At 37.3% G+C, this 16,587-nt stretch overlaps 2 protein-coding genes across 2 annotated transcripts in view; both read right to left on the bottom strand.

Annotated features, from left to right (window-relative positions):
- Positions 1–16,587, bottom strand: part of LOC111949209 (receptor-type tyrosine-protein phosphatase H-like) — a 76,053-nt gene that overhangs the window by 43,960 nt on the left and 15,506 nt on the right. The gene's annotated exons all lie outside the window — the stretch shown is intronic.
- LOC144987307 (C-type mannose receptor 2-like) lies at positions 1,092–10,751 on the bottom strand. Its single transcript, XM_078936647.1, has 9 exons — positions 10,623–10,751; positions 10,465–10,507; positions 8,722–8,892; positions 8,372–8,602; positions 7,771–7,870; positions 7,425–7,663; positions 3,065–3,313; positions 2,104–2,355; positions 1,092–1,105 (listed from the first exon to the last, which is right to left on the bottom strand). Exons 2-9 carry the CDS (start codon positions 10,496–10,498, stop codon positions 1,092–1,094), a joined length of 1,290 nt encoding a protein of 429 aa, XP_078792773.1. The 5' UTR covers positions 10,499–10,507; positions 10,623–10,751.

Raw genomic sequence — 16,587 nt, 5'->3', positions numbered from 1 at the left:
CTGGTCCATCTTCATCTGACGCAGGAATGGTCTTCCATTGCTGGTTATACTGGAGGAAATAACCAGTACCTCTGACCTTACTCCACTGCAGAGTCATGCTGGTGTCATTTAGTCCAATTAACTTGAAGATCTCTACATTTTGAGGAGCTGCAGACAAGAAAGAGAGAAGAAGTACGTTATTGCAGATGTTTTCAATAGTGTCTCACAACCTTTCTGCTTAGTTGGGCATTGGAGAAAAACTCCTTTTGAAATACGGAAAGAGTAAATAATTTGTTATTAAAAAAAAAAATTTACCAGAAGTTCTTTCAAGTACCAATAGTTCATGTTTTGCCTTCATACTAGTTTAGCAATTAAAAAAAAATTCATCCTCTCTTCTGCTTTTAGCAGCACATTTATCAATAATTTTTCAGAATATAAATGCTAAAATACCATTGTCAATCATCAGAAAAGTGTAACTTTATCAGCGTTTTACTAAGGACAATACATTGATTATTTACAGCAAAAGATTTTTCATAAATGTTATAAAATTTGTTTACACTCCCCAAAATTATCTATGCTTTAAATGAAAATTTGTCAATTCTCTCACCAGTCACTGCATCAATGCTGATTCCACTGCTTGTGACATTCTCAAACACAGAGAAGAGAGTGAATGTGTATTTAGTTGCAGGAGTCAGACATGAGATTGTGTAAGTTGCTGGTTCACTTCCAGCTGGAGCACTGATGTTTGACTCTGTTCCATTAAACTGCAGAACAAAGCTGACACTGCTGTTCACTGGATTCCACAGCAGAGTGATGCTGGTCTCATTCTGTCCTGATGATCTGAAGCCATGAGGAGGAACTGAAACAGAAAAAAAAGCAAAATTTTCTCAATATTTGATATAGTTATTTGTCTTTTAGTAACATGTTTTTCTAGTATTTTTGTATAATTTTCTTTTTTAAGTAGAAAACAGATATTTAAAATGAACAATTTTTTAATACTTAGTATGCAGTCCCACACTAATGTTTGAATTGCTTTTCTGCCTACAATCGAAAACAACTTTACTAAAAGTGTAAAAAAATGCAAATGTTAGGTAACTTTTCAATGTAAGAGCTCATGACAATTTACCTGGACAATAAGAGGAGCCACATACAGGCAGACTTGGAAGTTTATACACATAAAAGTCTCCATAGCACAATCTTGTCAATAAGCTGCCATAGTAACCGTAGCAGTAACTATCCATTGCATAAGATGTATAGATGCTGACACTTTCATTATAATGAACAGGATGAGGTGTTCTTGCCCAAACACGATTTAAAGAGCTACATCTGCTTTCTTGAACACACGTTTCAGGAATTTGAGCACTGCTTTGTCCCACAAACATGCGATACCAATTGGATGAATAATAATTTCCATAGCACAAAGAGTTCCCATTGACGTTGTATTCAGACAGCCAGTCATCATTTAGTACAGTGTAGTGCTGACAGCCATCCAGACATTGGAAAGTTCCATTGACATTGATGCAGACGTGGTCAGAAGGACAAAACCCCTGTCCACAGGGCAGATGCTGGTGGTCTATATTTAAATGAAAATACAAAGACAAAATAGAAATAATGATACATTAGCTCAAAAAACAAGGTGCAGTATTTTATCAAGTTTGTACAGACCTTTTTGAAGAAAAATGAATATTGAAAAATAGTGTATTCATTTTCATTCTTTCATTAAAAATAAAAATTATAGAATATAGATTTGGGGCCCCACTGTGGACATTCAGTTGAAGTATTTTGTATTTTATGTTTTTGAAAACATTAAAGCAAAACTTTAAAGCCAGGACCTGGCCCCTGTCCATACCACCAGAAGCAGAAAATCTGTTTCATGCCATCAAAGTGCTTGATTGGCCTGTCAACCAGCTGGACCTAAACTCCATTGAAAATGTATGGGGTATTATTAAGAGGAGAATGGAGGGCATGAGACCACAAAACTGAATAAATATTCTTTGAAATTTTTTTTTTCAAAGGAGTTATGGAAATGAATACACTTTTCTATGACATTCTAATGTTTTGGAAAGGTTGTGTATATACTTTATTAATTTCCCTTAAAAGATTAAAGAAAAAAAAATAACTTACCAGTAACAACTCTTAGTTGTACTCCAGAGCTAGTAGTGTTCTCAAACACAGAAAAAAGAGTAAATATGTATTCCGTTGCTGCATTCAGAGATTCCACTGTGTAAGTTACTGGTCCATCTCCTGATGGAGGAATTATTCTCGATTCACTGTTAAACTGCAGGATGTAGCTGGCATTGGTGACCTCACTCCACTGCAGAGTGATGCTGGTATCAGTTTTCCCAAGTACTTTCAAGTACTCCACATTTTGAGGAGCTGATAGTAAAAAAAGAAAAGCAAAAAAAAAATGTATGTATTTAAATGTATTGTGACACTACTTTTTTCTGTCCACCTGAGATGTACAATTAGGGTTTTTGCTAGCTAAAACAACTTGTCATCATTAGCTTATCGTTTTGCCCTTTGTTGAAAAAAAAAGTTAGTTTAAAAGAATTAGATGCTGATTTGTCACATATACTTTTAATTTAAATGACAAAATGTAAACAAAAAATGACACCACACATCACAATTTCATTAACTACAGCAGGGGCACAACTGCCCAATTTTATAGGGGAATGTGGCCGCATTATAACCCCCCCCCCACACACACACACATACAACTTCTTTTTTGCTTAAATATATACATCTCATTAATTTTTATCTGATCTTGCATATGGCCCATAAGAACATTTTTGTGGGCCATTTTCAACCATGTTTTGCCTCAATGAGGCAGTTGTGAGAGAGTTGTCATGAATGCCTGCACTTAATTTTCTAAAAAGGACACAGTGAACAGGTGGTCAGCAGAAATTCGAACCAGTATGAGCATCTAGGTTTTAGTGGCTTCAATAGTTTAATTATTCCTACCTGAAGTCATCCCTGGTCTCTTTTGCTACATCAGATACCAACCTCATGTCTGTCTCCTTCACCTTGCCTGTGTTCTTCTCTACAAAGTCATATGTCCATGACATTTTGTTGTAAAATAACTCACCAGTTGCTGCAGTGATGTTGACTCTAGTGAGAGAGGAGCGAGAAAGCAGAGTGAAGGTGTACTTGGTTCCAGCAGTGAGGGATGAAACAGTGTAATTTATTGGTCCGTCTCCATCTGGAGCACTGATGTTTGTCTCTGTTCCATTAAACTGGAGAACAAAGCTGTCATTGCTGTTCCCTCTATTCCACTGCAGAGTGATGCTGGTCTCATTTTGACTGAATGGTATGAAACCTTCTGCATTTGATAAAACTGAAAATGAAAATCATACAGGTATTTATTACATAATAGAGAGAATCTACTCTGTGTTATATGTGTATTCTATTATAGCCAATCTTAATAACCTCCTTAGTTCAATTATATTGTAAAGCATGACATCTAGCTGTGACAATGCAAACTGCAACTCATTGAAAAACTTGTTTTGTTGAATGCTTTACACTGCAAGACTGTTGTGCTTTCTTCAAAAGATCAAATTTACTCTCAAGTTGACCAGAACATTGAATTTTAAGTCATAAACTAAAACCCTCTTGAAACCAGAAGTCATTCTGTAGCTTCATGTGATCTTTCTCTACAACAATTAAAGCCTGAGTCACAAATTTCCTTCAGGGTGGATACGGGCAGCCTGTGAGCCTGAACTGGGCAAACCTTTACGGGGTGTGGGTACTGGATCGACTCGGGCCGCCGGATGTTCTCGGGGTCCTTCGGGGGTCCTTCCAATGAGTTATATCAATAGAGGAGACATCACGTGGTTCCTCATAGGAGGAGAGCACCGCCATCTTGGTGAAGTCAAGTTACAACTGCAGTGCAAATTCTTTAACTGTGGAATTATAAAAACATTCTGGGATGTGTTCTGCTTCTGGTATTCTTCCAAAATTTCAATGCCATTTCATTTACACTCAAAAAATGTTCTATTCGGTGTGGTATCATATATACCAGAAAATACAGTTCCTAATATCCTGATATTGCAAGGAAAGTTTTATATGCACAAAAATAAATTTTTGAAGACCAAACCACTTTTAATAACATTTCATAAAGAGCTCTGTTTTTACTTTCAATCACTTCATTATATGAAAAAGAAGAATGGCTAGAAATTGCTTAGTTTTGTTCAGAAATACAAACTTCACGAGTACCCCTAACTAGTATTAGACTATTTAGATTGGTTCTATGTTCCTTTATTTTACTTATGTTTTTATTTATTTGTGTGTTATGTTCATTGTTTCTTTTTCCCCCCGCTATTCTTTATTTTCTATGTTAATATGTTATGTTTGGCAATGTTGACTGATCTTCGAGGTAATATTGATTTCATTGTTATTGTTTGTTATTTAATGTATGATACCGCAATTTTCAATTAAGTTTTAAAAAAAACTTAGCGACGTTAACTCATTGGTCGTGGCAACTTACAGCCAATCAAATAGTGTGACGTCATCATTGGTCGAAGGACCCCGAAGGACCCCGAGAACATCCGGCAGCCCGAGAACATCCGGTACCCACAGGGGCACGGAGGTTGCCAACACAAAATATCTGAATGCCTGCACAGAAGCGCTCCTGTCCTGTGGCCTGGGGGTCGGACACCAGGTTCTCTATGCCTCTGGGCGTTGGGGGGGCCCTTGGCAGCATGCATGTATCTCCACCCCCACGTGCACGTGCACACTGCCACACTGCTACCTGTCTGCTTCATCCCTCCTCCTAACCCACAGTGTATTGATGGACAGATATCTTCCGCTCATCTTCGTGTCAGATTTTCACCTTTGATGTAATATTTGTCTTTCCAGCAGATCTGGTATAATTGTTACAGTTTAAAATAACAAGTTATTCAAATCAGTGCTTGTATCCCCCACCTTTTCACCTTTCTTCCTTTTACTCTCTTCCACTCCCCCCCCCCCCCCCACATTCTTTCCCTCTCCCTCCCCACACAAACTAAATGTAACAAATAAATAAAAAAAATAATACAACAATCTGTTTGCTCAGCTGTAATCTGTAATCTGTTTGCTCAGCTGTTGGAAAGAAGCAAGAATAAAAAAAGAGAGAAAAAAAATTAAGATTGTAGGCTGCTTGGTGAGCCTGTAGAGTGAAAAAGTTCATGTGCATTCTTTTCTTTTTTCTTTTTTTTACCGGCATGCTGCGAGCATCATGCAACACGCCAAGTTAGGTAAGGGGGAAGTAGGTGAAACCTAGGCGTGTCTAATGGATTTACATTTTTTAAATCCCCCCAGTCCCACAGACTGCGCAAGAAGCCTGTTAGTTCTGTTCACATGCAAGTGTGCACTCCTTGTGCAGAGTCTGACTTAGAAACAAGATGGTAAATGGTGGATACTTATATAGTGCTTTTCTACCTACTTCAAGGCAAAAAGCACTTAACAGTCACAGCTCCATTCACCCAGTCACACACACATTCACAAACTGGCGAACACTGGCGACAACCTCCCACCAGAGGCAAGGTGGGGTTCAGTATCTTGCACAAAGACACTTCGACTCATGGGTGTGCAAGGCGGGAATCGAACGTGCAATCTTACGATCATGGGTCGACCGCCCTACCGCTGCACCACGGCCGCCGTCCAACAATCAGAATGTAGTTTGTGTTAAAATTCTAAAAGTGTCTCAGGGGAAGTTATGTAACACCTGCACACCCAGTGCATGCTCAGTAAGGAGCCACACCTTACTAATGACGAGAGTAAAGGGACCAGGAAAGCACTGTATGGTATAATCAATGGTATATCATATGTGTGTGCAACTTGAAAGCTTTACAAATATTTGATGATACTCTTACTACAAGCACAACAATTGTACACTACTTTTTCATGACATCCATTCAGGTCATGTATGAGCCTCAAGGGAACTGTGAGACACACCTGCACTCACATTAAGATGCGTTTGCTTCTCTCTACAAACTTCCATTGGACCAGACAACCCAATAACCCGCTGCATTGGCTCCCTGTGCGTTTCAGGATTGATTTTAAAGTTCTTTTAATGGTTTACAAATGTTTTAATGGTCTTGGGCCTTCTTATTTAAATGATGTTATTTTAAAATACGAACCCTCGCGGACCCTGAGGTCCTCTGGCACTGGCCTCTTGGTTGTCCCTAAGATGAGGACCAAGACACACGGTGGGGCTTCGTTCTGCCATTACGGCCCTCGCCTGTGGAACGGCCTGCCAGAGAGCCTCAGGGCCGCAGAGACTGTAGATGTTTTTAAGAAGAGGCTCAAGACCCACCTTTTTAGTCTGGCTTTTACATGACTTTGATTATTTCCTGTGTCTTTTTTATTTTTTATCTATCTATTCATTAATTTATTTATTTATTTACGTATTTATTCATTTATTTATTTGTAAGGACTATTATTATCTCTGTTTTTAATATACTTTTCTTTTTATTGTTATTTTACCAATGATACGTAGGTTATGTTTTAATCAGTTTTACGTATTTTATTTTTTAAATACTAACATTTTTAAATCTTATTTTATTTTTTATCTTTTTTCGATTTTTAGTGTTGTTATTTTATGATAATTTTTATTCTGATGTTTTTAACTCCAGTGTTTCCTCTTGGGGATCCATTTTTCTGGGGCACCACCGGCTTGACCTGTAGGGGGTGCTATTGCTGCGGTGCCCATTCTGGTTGGGCGGGCTGGGGTCCCGCTCTGTGGTCTAATAGCCATGGAGTGGGCCCTGGGCTGCTCTGTGCTGGGCGGGCGCTGTGGTAGTGACCCCTGTGGTCCGGCTGGGCCTTGGAATAAATGGATCCCCATGATATCGTTTCCTCACAGCAGTACCAGGCCAGACCTTCTTTTAGCTGCAGTTCTTTGTTTCTGTTCAGGGTTCTACTGGGGGAACTGGGTGGGTGGGTGGGTGGGGTGTGGGTGTGGGTGGCGTGGGGGGTGGTGAGGGAGGGATCCCATCTTTGTGTGATTGTCCTTTGTTTGCTGTTTTTAACAATTTTCGGGTTTTTTGACAGTTTTATTTGCTTTTATGTTAAGCGCTTTGTGTTTTTAACTGATAAATAAATAAAGTTTGAGTTTGAGTTTGCACCCGTAAAGGTCGACCCCTGTATGGATGCATGCGAGTAAAGCTTAAACTGTTTAACCTAAAATAGTATTGGTTTAGAAAATGCATTGCACATAAACTCTCATCAATATGCAGCTTGTGAAAAATAAAGCAAGAAAAAAATAAAACGTATTGCTCGAAAATACTTAAAAATTATCTAAGTTGGTAAATAATCCTGATTATTAATTTATTAAAAAATACATAATTTAAGACATATTTCATGAATTAGGTTAGCAAGGTTTAGTGAAAATGTGTATTTAATTTTAAAGAGGACCTTTTGATAATAAACAACATGTACTATATTTAAAGAAAAAGTAAAAACAGTACTTGGTCCATAACAGACGAAGGGAAAACTCTGGGAACAAGTTTCATCCGACCATCGTCCTGAGTCACTGAAAGATGCAGCGATGCACTTCTGGTCCCCCTGGTCTGGTTGATTTTCAGCCCAATGTTTAAAGACTGTGTTGCTCCCATCTGACCACACTTTATGACGATACAGACCGATCCACACACAACTACCGTTTGCTAGCTTGTTGATGACATCATTTTCTGTTTGATTCCAAATGCTGTGGGACATAAAACATCATATAAACAGCAGAAAAAGACACATGTTTCTTAGTTTAAAGTGACTGTTTATGACAAATACATTATTGATGGGTTTGGTGCATCTTACCTGGCTAAATCAACAAAATTCTGCCTGCAGTATTTCTGGGCTTCAGTCCAATTTAGTGTTGCATCACCAACAACGAATGAGGCATTTCCGTTTACTGTCCCTGTAAATGTATTTGCAAAAAATAACCAATATTGTACTAGAATTAGTCTCATTCAAAGTTCACACAATTAAACAAATTCTAGTGTTCTGTGTTCGTCCTTTTCTTTTCCTCTTCGATTCCCATAAAGTCAAAGCAGATAGTCAATCTGTCAGACAGTGGTTTTTATTTCTACTTCCTGTCTTTTCATTGAGGTGGTTTTCCTTTGGACAGTCACCAATTGTTTTCTTAGAACTGAGGATTACAACAAAGATTTTTACTGTAGTGTTTATGTACTGTTGGTCACTGAAATATGTAATTATCTGAATATAGTTAAAACAATGAGGAACAATGTGGACTGATTAGAAATAAAACAATCAGAGAGGATTTAGCTTGGTTTCCTGTTGGTTTTATGTTATTCTTAGGCCAACTTAACACAGCTGTCCAGAAAATGTGCATAACTTGAACATCAGAATGTAGATTCTGTGATGAAGATTCATGGACATATGTATGAAAAAATCTTACCATTGTAGCACACAAAACCATGTTCTTCATTGCAGTCACGGTCATCCCATTTGCCTTGGGATGAGTTTCCACTCAGATATGCGACACAGTACTGTTGTCCATTCAGGTTGTTTGGTTTGTTAAGTTGCCAGTTTTTGAAGGTTTGCTCTCTTTCCACATAGAAGCTGCTGTCATTTAAGGACCACTTCCAGCTGTTCTCCAAGTCATCGTGCAGACCAATCCAAACCTTGCCTGTTCAAAAATTGGTAAAAGTGGTAAATCATTTTTTTAGCCATACTTTTCATATTTAATGTATGTTTGTAAACATGTATTGCAAACTAAATGTGTAGATCTATATTTTGAGAAATCACCTGTGTAGTTTGATGTGGTATTGAGAACAGCACCAACATCAGCTGCGTTCTTTATGGTGGCCAGATCAGTGTATTCACGTCTGCAGAAACTCTGACATTCTGTCCAGCTCAGCTCAGTGTTCACAAAGTAGAACTGATGAGTTTGAGCAAAGGAAACACTAAGCAGTGCTCCTGAAACAAAATACATGAAAGAAATTTGAGTGTATATAAATTTCTTTGGGATATCTTTGTCAAATTTATTTTCTATGTTTTTTTAATTAAACATTGCCTTCTTTTTTGTGAAAACATTTTGTCTTATGATTAATTTAGCAATTTGCAAAATTATTATTGTGGAGGTCCAATACAGAAAAAAGACACATTAAAAGCAGACACATTAAAAAGTAAATGAAATGCATGACAACCAAATAGTTAACTCGACCCATTGTCTCTATTCTATCTTCAGTACAACAAACAATGAACGAAATATGAGGCAGGAAGGATTAAAATATGCATATAGGAATGTAAGTTAGGCAGTCTGTCAATCTGAATTGCTTCCTTTAAACTTCTGGGAGTTAACTCATTTTTGTACACTGCATATTGTGTTATTCATAACTTTGCTATAGTAGTAACCTGTGAAACCAGCATTTCTGTGAACAGAACACAGCCTTTGGGCGTTTTTGAAATGTTGAAATATGGTTTTCAGCTAAATGTACCTGACATAAACTCACACATGAACATTTGTGAACAGTGTGGCTCTTTGGATCATCAAATGTAATCAACTGATTACCTTTAACTGTGCCGCCAAAAATTATAATTATATTGCTAAAGTAAAATTAAATTATGGAAACAAAGTTCTGAGAAAATGAAATTCTAAAAGGAACATGTTTTAAAAAATTATATTTTCTCCCCTGTGAACTGCCAGCTTTATGTTTTATTTTAAAAAAATTGCCAGATTCTCTGTTCCATCCGTCTGTCACTCTTGACGCAGGCAAATTCGCTACTCTCGGTCACATGATAGATTACAGCTAAAATAAAACCCAGAAGCTAGCAAAATGAGTAAAAAACAAACATCTTTGGAAAATTTCTTTGCCAAGGGAAAACGCACAGGAGACAGAAGAGGAACCTTCGACTTCCAAAAAAAAAAAAAGAAAGCTGTCAACGAAAATTTCGTTGACGGCCCTTCTTTTTTGCACCATGAGTGTGGGAAGGGGAGAGGGTGATCAGAGCTCTGCGGTTTACTTTGTCTAGCGTATCAAAATAAAAGCCCAGGGATTGTTTAGTCATGTCTGTACTCCACCTTCATCGTAGCTCTGCTATAACGATATTTCGCCTGCACCTTGAAGACTGGTCCGTGAAAATATTGTGTGACGTTAAAAAGGTTGGGGACCACTGTTTTATATGACAAGCAATGCTATCTATAATCATATTTATTTTCAAGTATTTACTCTCTTAAAACTGTGAATAATATCAGCTTCTAATATACGGTATCTTAAAAGGAACTAAACAGATTGAAAAGATAGAAATGATTAAAAAAAACAAACCTGTAAGTACACAAACAGCAACAAACAAATTATAGATAAGTGTTTGATTATAAAAGAATGTATCTTTATTCATCTTACATATGACATGCATTGTTGTCTCTAAGGGTATTCTTTATCAAGTATTTGCTGACATAAAAATATGAATATAATCTGCTTCTACTACAACTCAAAAGGACAAAAATCTTAATAAAAAAGATAAAAATCATTAAAAAATTAAACAAACCTGTTAACGCAGAAACAAACAGCCAGAGATCCATGATTCAAACCTTGGCAAAAGAAGCACATTTTAAACTCCATGCTCTTAAGTATTTAAATTATACGCATTTGAGATTTTTTTTTTTAAAAGTCTGTAGACATACAAAAGAAAAAAACGTTACTTACCATTGGATTATTTATATTTCCTATTAGAAATGACAGTGCTTCCAACCATTCATATTCTATAATGAGGTTGTGTGATGTTTGTTTCCCAACAATAACTACTCCCCTTTTAAGATCTCCTGTTTGGGGCGGGGCCAAGTATATTCTATCTGATAAGAGCATCCCAAAACAATGACTCCTGTTTGTTTTGACAGGAATGTGTTCAATCCAGTCTGAACAGCAAAAAAAAAAAACCTCTTTCACTTTTGGTTTCTAAAGTGAAGCAAACTCTTTCTTTTACTAATGCATAACACCATATTGTCACTTAGAACATTTTTCTGATGTGTTCCACATCCAGCAGTCACATAACAGTTAAAAGAGGAAGTGATAAAGACTATAGATTCACACTTAAATTTATCTATACACCAAGAGACTTTTGGTAATTGATATCCTTTAATCCACAGGGTCAAACTGCATTCAAGGGCTGGTGTTCTGTATTGTTTAGTAAATATTCTGCCTTTTATAATTGACAAAACAAAAAGTGTTCCAGGCAACTAGAAGTGGGTAGGGCAGGTGTCTAAAAAAACCAAGCAGGACACCAACTGTCTGAGACTGCAGTTTGACACCTCTGTTATCTAGTCCAAGCTTTGCTATTAAATGCAAATGTTTTAATTTAAGAACTCTGAAGTTTATCATGCAGTGTGCAGAGATGCATGCAGATAAAAGACTTTCAGCAGACATACACAAAGCTGAGTTGACTAGTTTTTAGTTTTAAAAATAGACAATAGTTCTTCATTATAACGACAATCTGCAGTCATTTTCTAGTCTCAGAGAAAGAACTCAGAGACCCAAAGCCATTGGGAATTTAGCCAAATTAAATTACTCTGTATGATGAGGTGAGTATTGCTAATAACTTCAAATAACATCAATGTTCAAGATGGCGTCAGGTCTCATCTTTTAACTAACCAGCAATCCAACTGAACCCACTCAGAGTTTCTGGTGCTCAGTAACTCTTCTGATTGTTTCAATAACTGTTTCAGACACACTTGTTCTCAAAGGGTTAACAATTTTAATGCTACATTTAGGCAAAAACTCCTCAGTAAAGTGCTTCTTGATCACTTTACGATTTGATCTTTTACCAGCAGATCTGTAAACCATGTGACTTGACAGGTTGGAGCATTCTTTAATGCATTCCAAGTAGTCAAGTAGAGATGCGTTTATGACTCACAGCCCGTAAAGACGTTATACTCTAATTAGGACTTCCATGAACCTGTTCCAACTCTCAAAAAAGAGACAATTATATAAATTATATTGTAACTTTTACAGCTTTTACATCTTGTTCTCTTCTCTTTCAAAGTAATACATAATAAGGTTCTTTAGCTGTGACCTTAATGTACCAAACTTGATCAGCTGCTCTCTACTTTGATGTCAACTGAGATTTAAAATGTGGAGTTGAATCTGTCTGCTGTGCTTCTCCTTGTTTGTAAATCTTTGTATTTAAACCGACTGATCTATTATTTTGTATTTTTGACAAGTTAGAAGTTTAAGAAAAAGTTCTCTATTTTGCTTTTACTTGCATAAAACAGATAACAGCAGCAGTGAGGGGCATCTTTTTCAGTTTGGTTGGGTTGCTTTGAGGTATTTCGATGGAAAACAGACAAAACACTACAACTCAGAAAACAGAGCTTTGGTTTGGCGTTTAGCAGACATGTTCTGGTTTTGGTCATGTTCTGTTTTCAGTTGTCACCTTGTCAGTTGCACCAGTTTCAGGTTAATGATTCACAGTTGTCTTCATTTCAGTTAATCACCTTCAGTGTGTTTTAGTGTCTGGTTTTCAGTTCATCCTGGTCAGGTCATCAGCTTTGTCACAGTTTTTGTTTTCCCCTTAGTCTTTTAGGTTTTAGATGTTTAACTTTATTTTCTAAATCTTTGAGTTTTTGCCACAAGTCCAGTCTCCTGCTTTTTGGGTTCATCAACAGTTCTTAACAAAAGCTGTGTCAGCAGAAAAAAAGAAATCAGGTCAGCACAGGTGGACTCCTCTGTTCACCTTGAACGGAAAAACACTGAAGAATATTTTCTTATATAATTGGAAATAAATTCAGGCATGAAGGAGTTAAATGCCAGCGATCAGAACAGTTACTAAGGACCAAGAACTCTGAGTGGGTTAAATTGGATTGATGGCCAGTTAAAAGATGAGGAACAAGAAAAATATAAAATAAGCAAATGAACAAAAAAAAAGGTCTACACTCAGTTTTTATGTATTTTTTATTCATTTAATTTTGATGGAATTTTATAGAACTTTTAGCATTAAGAGGCAATTAAATTGAACTGTATTTAAAACGATAAAAACTACGTCTGTTTAGTTGAGTGTGTGATTAGAGTCCTTTGCCTGCAATTTTATTTTGGATTTGTTAAAAATAATTATAATTACTTTGATCATACTTTGTCTGTCTTTTGGATTTGCCTTTAATATTTATACTGCTGTGTAGCTAAAATGCTTATCTGCATATTACTCCACAAACTGCATGAAAAACTCAAGTCTTTCAATTAAAACGGCTATAATTTAACAATTCATTATTTTGTTGTTAAGTGAACTAACCTGGGAGTATTTCAGGCAGGCAACTCGAGCAGGGTGTTTGCCTGGTTACTCCTCCCTGAGGGCGGTTCAGTCTAATCAACTCACCTGGTCAGCGTCCTATTTGAGTTCCAGGTGTGCGGTCCAATCCCTCTTCTTCAATTTCCGCGAGCTCTGTATTTGTCACCCCACCCTCCTCCCCGGCTTCCACCTATGAGCTCCGTTAGGAGTAGTTTAATGCCCAAAGTTTGCTATGGAGACCTTCGTTTTATGTATCTGAGCGGAGCCTTATGCCAAACTAAAAGAAATATGGAAGAAATCTTCTTTACTGCATGAGTTGTCTGACTAAAATATGTATTTTTGTCACTATGCTAAAATTGTCTTTTTTTTCCTTTAGCAAAATTTGAAAAAGTTCTGGGTTCTGGTACATTGCCTGTCCGTCCTGAGGGGAGGATCCCTCCTTCATGTGGACACCCCTGAGATTTCTTCATTTTTTCCAGAATCCTTTTTTTTTTTTTACCGCGAAGGAGGGTCTAGGGCAGGGATGCCAGTTTAGTTTAGTCTGTTTAGTTAGTTCAATTTAGTATTTTCCTATTGAATTCTATGTATTCATGATCCTATTTATTTTATGTTTTACTTTTTCAATTACTGATACGAAGCCCATCGAGATGGCGTATAGCGCAAATGTTGTTATCAATTTGGACTACATAAATAAAATGGAAAATTGAAATTGATTAAAGTTTGCATAAACTGTTATACAACTAAACCTATATAGCCCATCTGCCAGAATGGTCTACAAAAAATAAAAATACATAATTTTAATTACATACAAAATAAATAAATGCATCTTTAGTGTTTTACTTTAGTTCTTGAATTTTAGAAATTTTGCATTTAATGATCTTCTTGCTGATTCTCACTTGTGTCACTCTTATGACACTTTGTTCTTGGTGAGACTAAATGGAATCTACCCTCATGTTGCATCTTAACACAAGAACTAAGTCTAAAATGCACTCCCACTGCAAAAAGATAAAGAGATACGGTTGGAAATATTGTAAACAAACTGTGACAGACAGGTGGTGTACAGGTCCAAACTACAAAAGGCTTGATGAAAGGATCTTAAAACTTCAATAAACAAACTTAAACATGGACAAACTGTGAAACAAGGACAAAAAAAGGTTGAAAACAGAAAGTTACAGAAACAAAGAAAACAGAACAGAACAAAAAACTGAAGGGCACATTCATCACGATCAAGAAGCAGCCAACCTCATCAAGCACACAAACCTGACAGTACGTATTTTACAGGTTTAACCAGTTTTAGTGATGATCACTACAATATTTAATTTGTATGCAGGTGAACTGAAACTATCTCTCAAAATGGCATTAAATTTGTAGAACTGTATAATGGTTTATTTTCTCATGTTCTTTTCTATTTGAAAGCTTAATCATTCATTCCTGTTGGATTTTTAATTTTGTCATTTTTTATTTAACAAGCAACTTCATTTGTAAATGGCAATGAAAGGTGTCTGGCCGTTCTCTGACCTCTGGCATCAACCAGGCATTTCTGCTGCCCAAACTTGAAATTTTCTCTTTTTGGGACCATTCTGTGTAAATACTAGATTTGGTTGTGTGTGAAAATCCCAACAGATCAGCAGTTTCTGAAAGACTCAGACAAGGCCATCTGGCACCAACAACGATGCCAAGTTCAAAGTCAAGAAAATCCATCTTTTTGTTTTTCAGTTTGCACTGGAGATCCAAGCAACAAGAGAGGATTGGAAGAAGTTCAACAGCTGAATCTTTGTGCCTTCAGCTGCATATCTTTTCCTTTAACCTTGATTAAATCCTAGTTGCACAACCACCAGCATTATGTTTTGTTTGTGCAGCATTTACTGGTATTCGACAATGAGCAACGCTTTTAATTTCTCCTCAAGGTTGATTTCAAAATGAAGGTAAAACCTTCAACCTTCCACGTGAGCAAATCGGGTTCCAAGAAAAAAAAAAATCAGGTTGCAAATTCTCTGCGTACTTTTTTGTGCCAACTATGTTAAATATCCTTGAAATTGTTTTATGGAATATTGAAAACATCCCATTGAAATGGTAGCTGTGTTAATCCAAATCCCAGCCAATTCAGTGCCTGTCTGAATGTCAAATTCAAAAGGCACATTAGAATACATTCTAAATTTTTTGTCCTATAGACAGATTAAAAAAAAAAGAAGAAGAAATTCAACGTGAAACCTTTTTTAGGCAAACTTGTGCTGTCGAAGGATTACGAGAAAAAAGCTCAGTGATCAAAAAAAGGAAGCTGTAAAGCCATATTTACTGAAATAATAAAACAGTTTTTTCTTGCTTATATATCAACACTTTTAGCTGTGAATTGTTTGTATAGGTGCTGAGCTGAATATTTGTTGGTCTGCTCTGCTTTTAACCCTCTTAATAACCTTGGGGCATTTTGACCCAAATTCAATGTTTGTCATCAAAAAAACAATAGTTAGCCTTTTTCTTTTTACTTCATGTTTCATGACTTTTCCTAATTTGACGGGGACAACTAATTAAGCATAAAATTATCATGATAATTTTTCCAATGTGCTAAACACATATTGTATACATTGGTGTTCCTAGGGGGTCAATTGGACCCCAGGCTGTTTAAGCTGTGTAGAACTTGTCTGTCTGTGTGTGAGACCAAACATCCCCACACCTGCAGGTGCAGAGTTGATACTTTTGAGTTGATACATAACAGGGGGTGGGGAAAACAACTATTCCCATGAGAACTTTGACATTTCTCGGGGTGTGGTCTGAATTCCTGCCAAAATGAGGAAGCCAATGTAGGCTTTTTGGGTTGCTGACAGATCAGGTGGAGCAGGATGGGGAGAAGCTGGAGGTCCTCAGGGAACAGCAGAGCGGAGGCAGGAGGTATGGCAGGAACGGCCAAAATTCAGAATGCTTCCAGATGTCCAGTCAATGTGGGGGTTATGCAGAGACAACCACAGATGCCCAAGGATGACTGGAGAATCGGGGAAGGTGACAATCAGAAACCGGAGCTGTTCATGGTGGTTATCGGAGATGCAGAGCTTGACTGGGGCAAAGCATTCAGTAATCCGGTACAGAACCCGTCCATCCAAAGCCTGAGCAACAATGGGAGAAGGGAGAGTCTCTAGTGAAAGACCAACCTGGGATGCCATTGTGTGGTCGAGGAAATTTGCCTCTGCTCCTGAGTCCACCAATGCCTAGACTGGAAAAGAGGACCGGCCAACACAAAATGTAGCTGTGAGAATGGTTCCAGGGTGGGGGATGTTAACAGAAGGTGTTGTGGCCATCAATACTCCCACCGCTACTGACGACATCTGTCTTTTGGCCAGAAAGGACAGGTGGCAATGACATGTCCAGAGGTCCCACAGTAGAGGCACGCACCGGTGGAGA

This window comes from Oryzias latipes, chromosome 18 (genome assembly GCF_053564925.1).
Source record: "Oryzias latipes strain Hd-rR chromosome 18, Olatipes_Hd-rR_3.1".
In the NCBI taxonomy this organism is placed as follows: domain Eukaryota; kingdom Metazoa; phylum Chordata; class Actinopteri; order Beloniformes; family Adrianichthyidae; genus Oryzias; species Oryzias latipes.
This window is presented reverse-complemented; position numbering and strand designations above follow the sequence as displayed.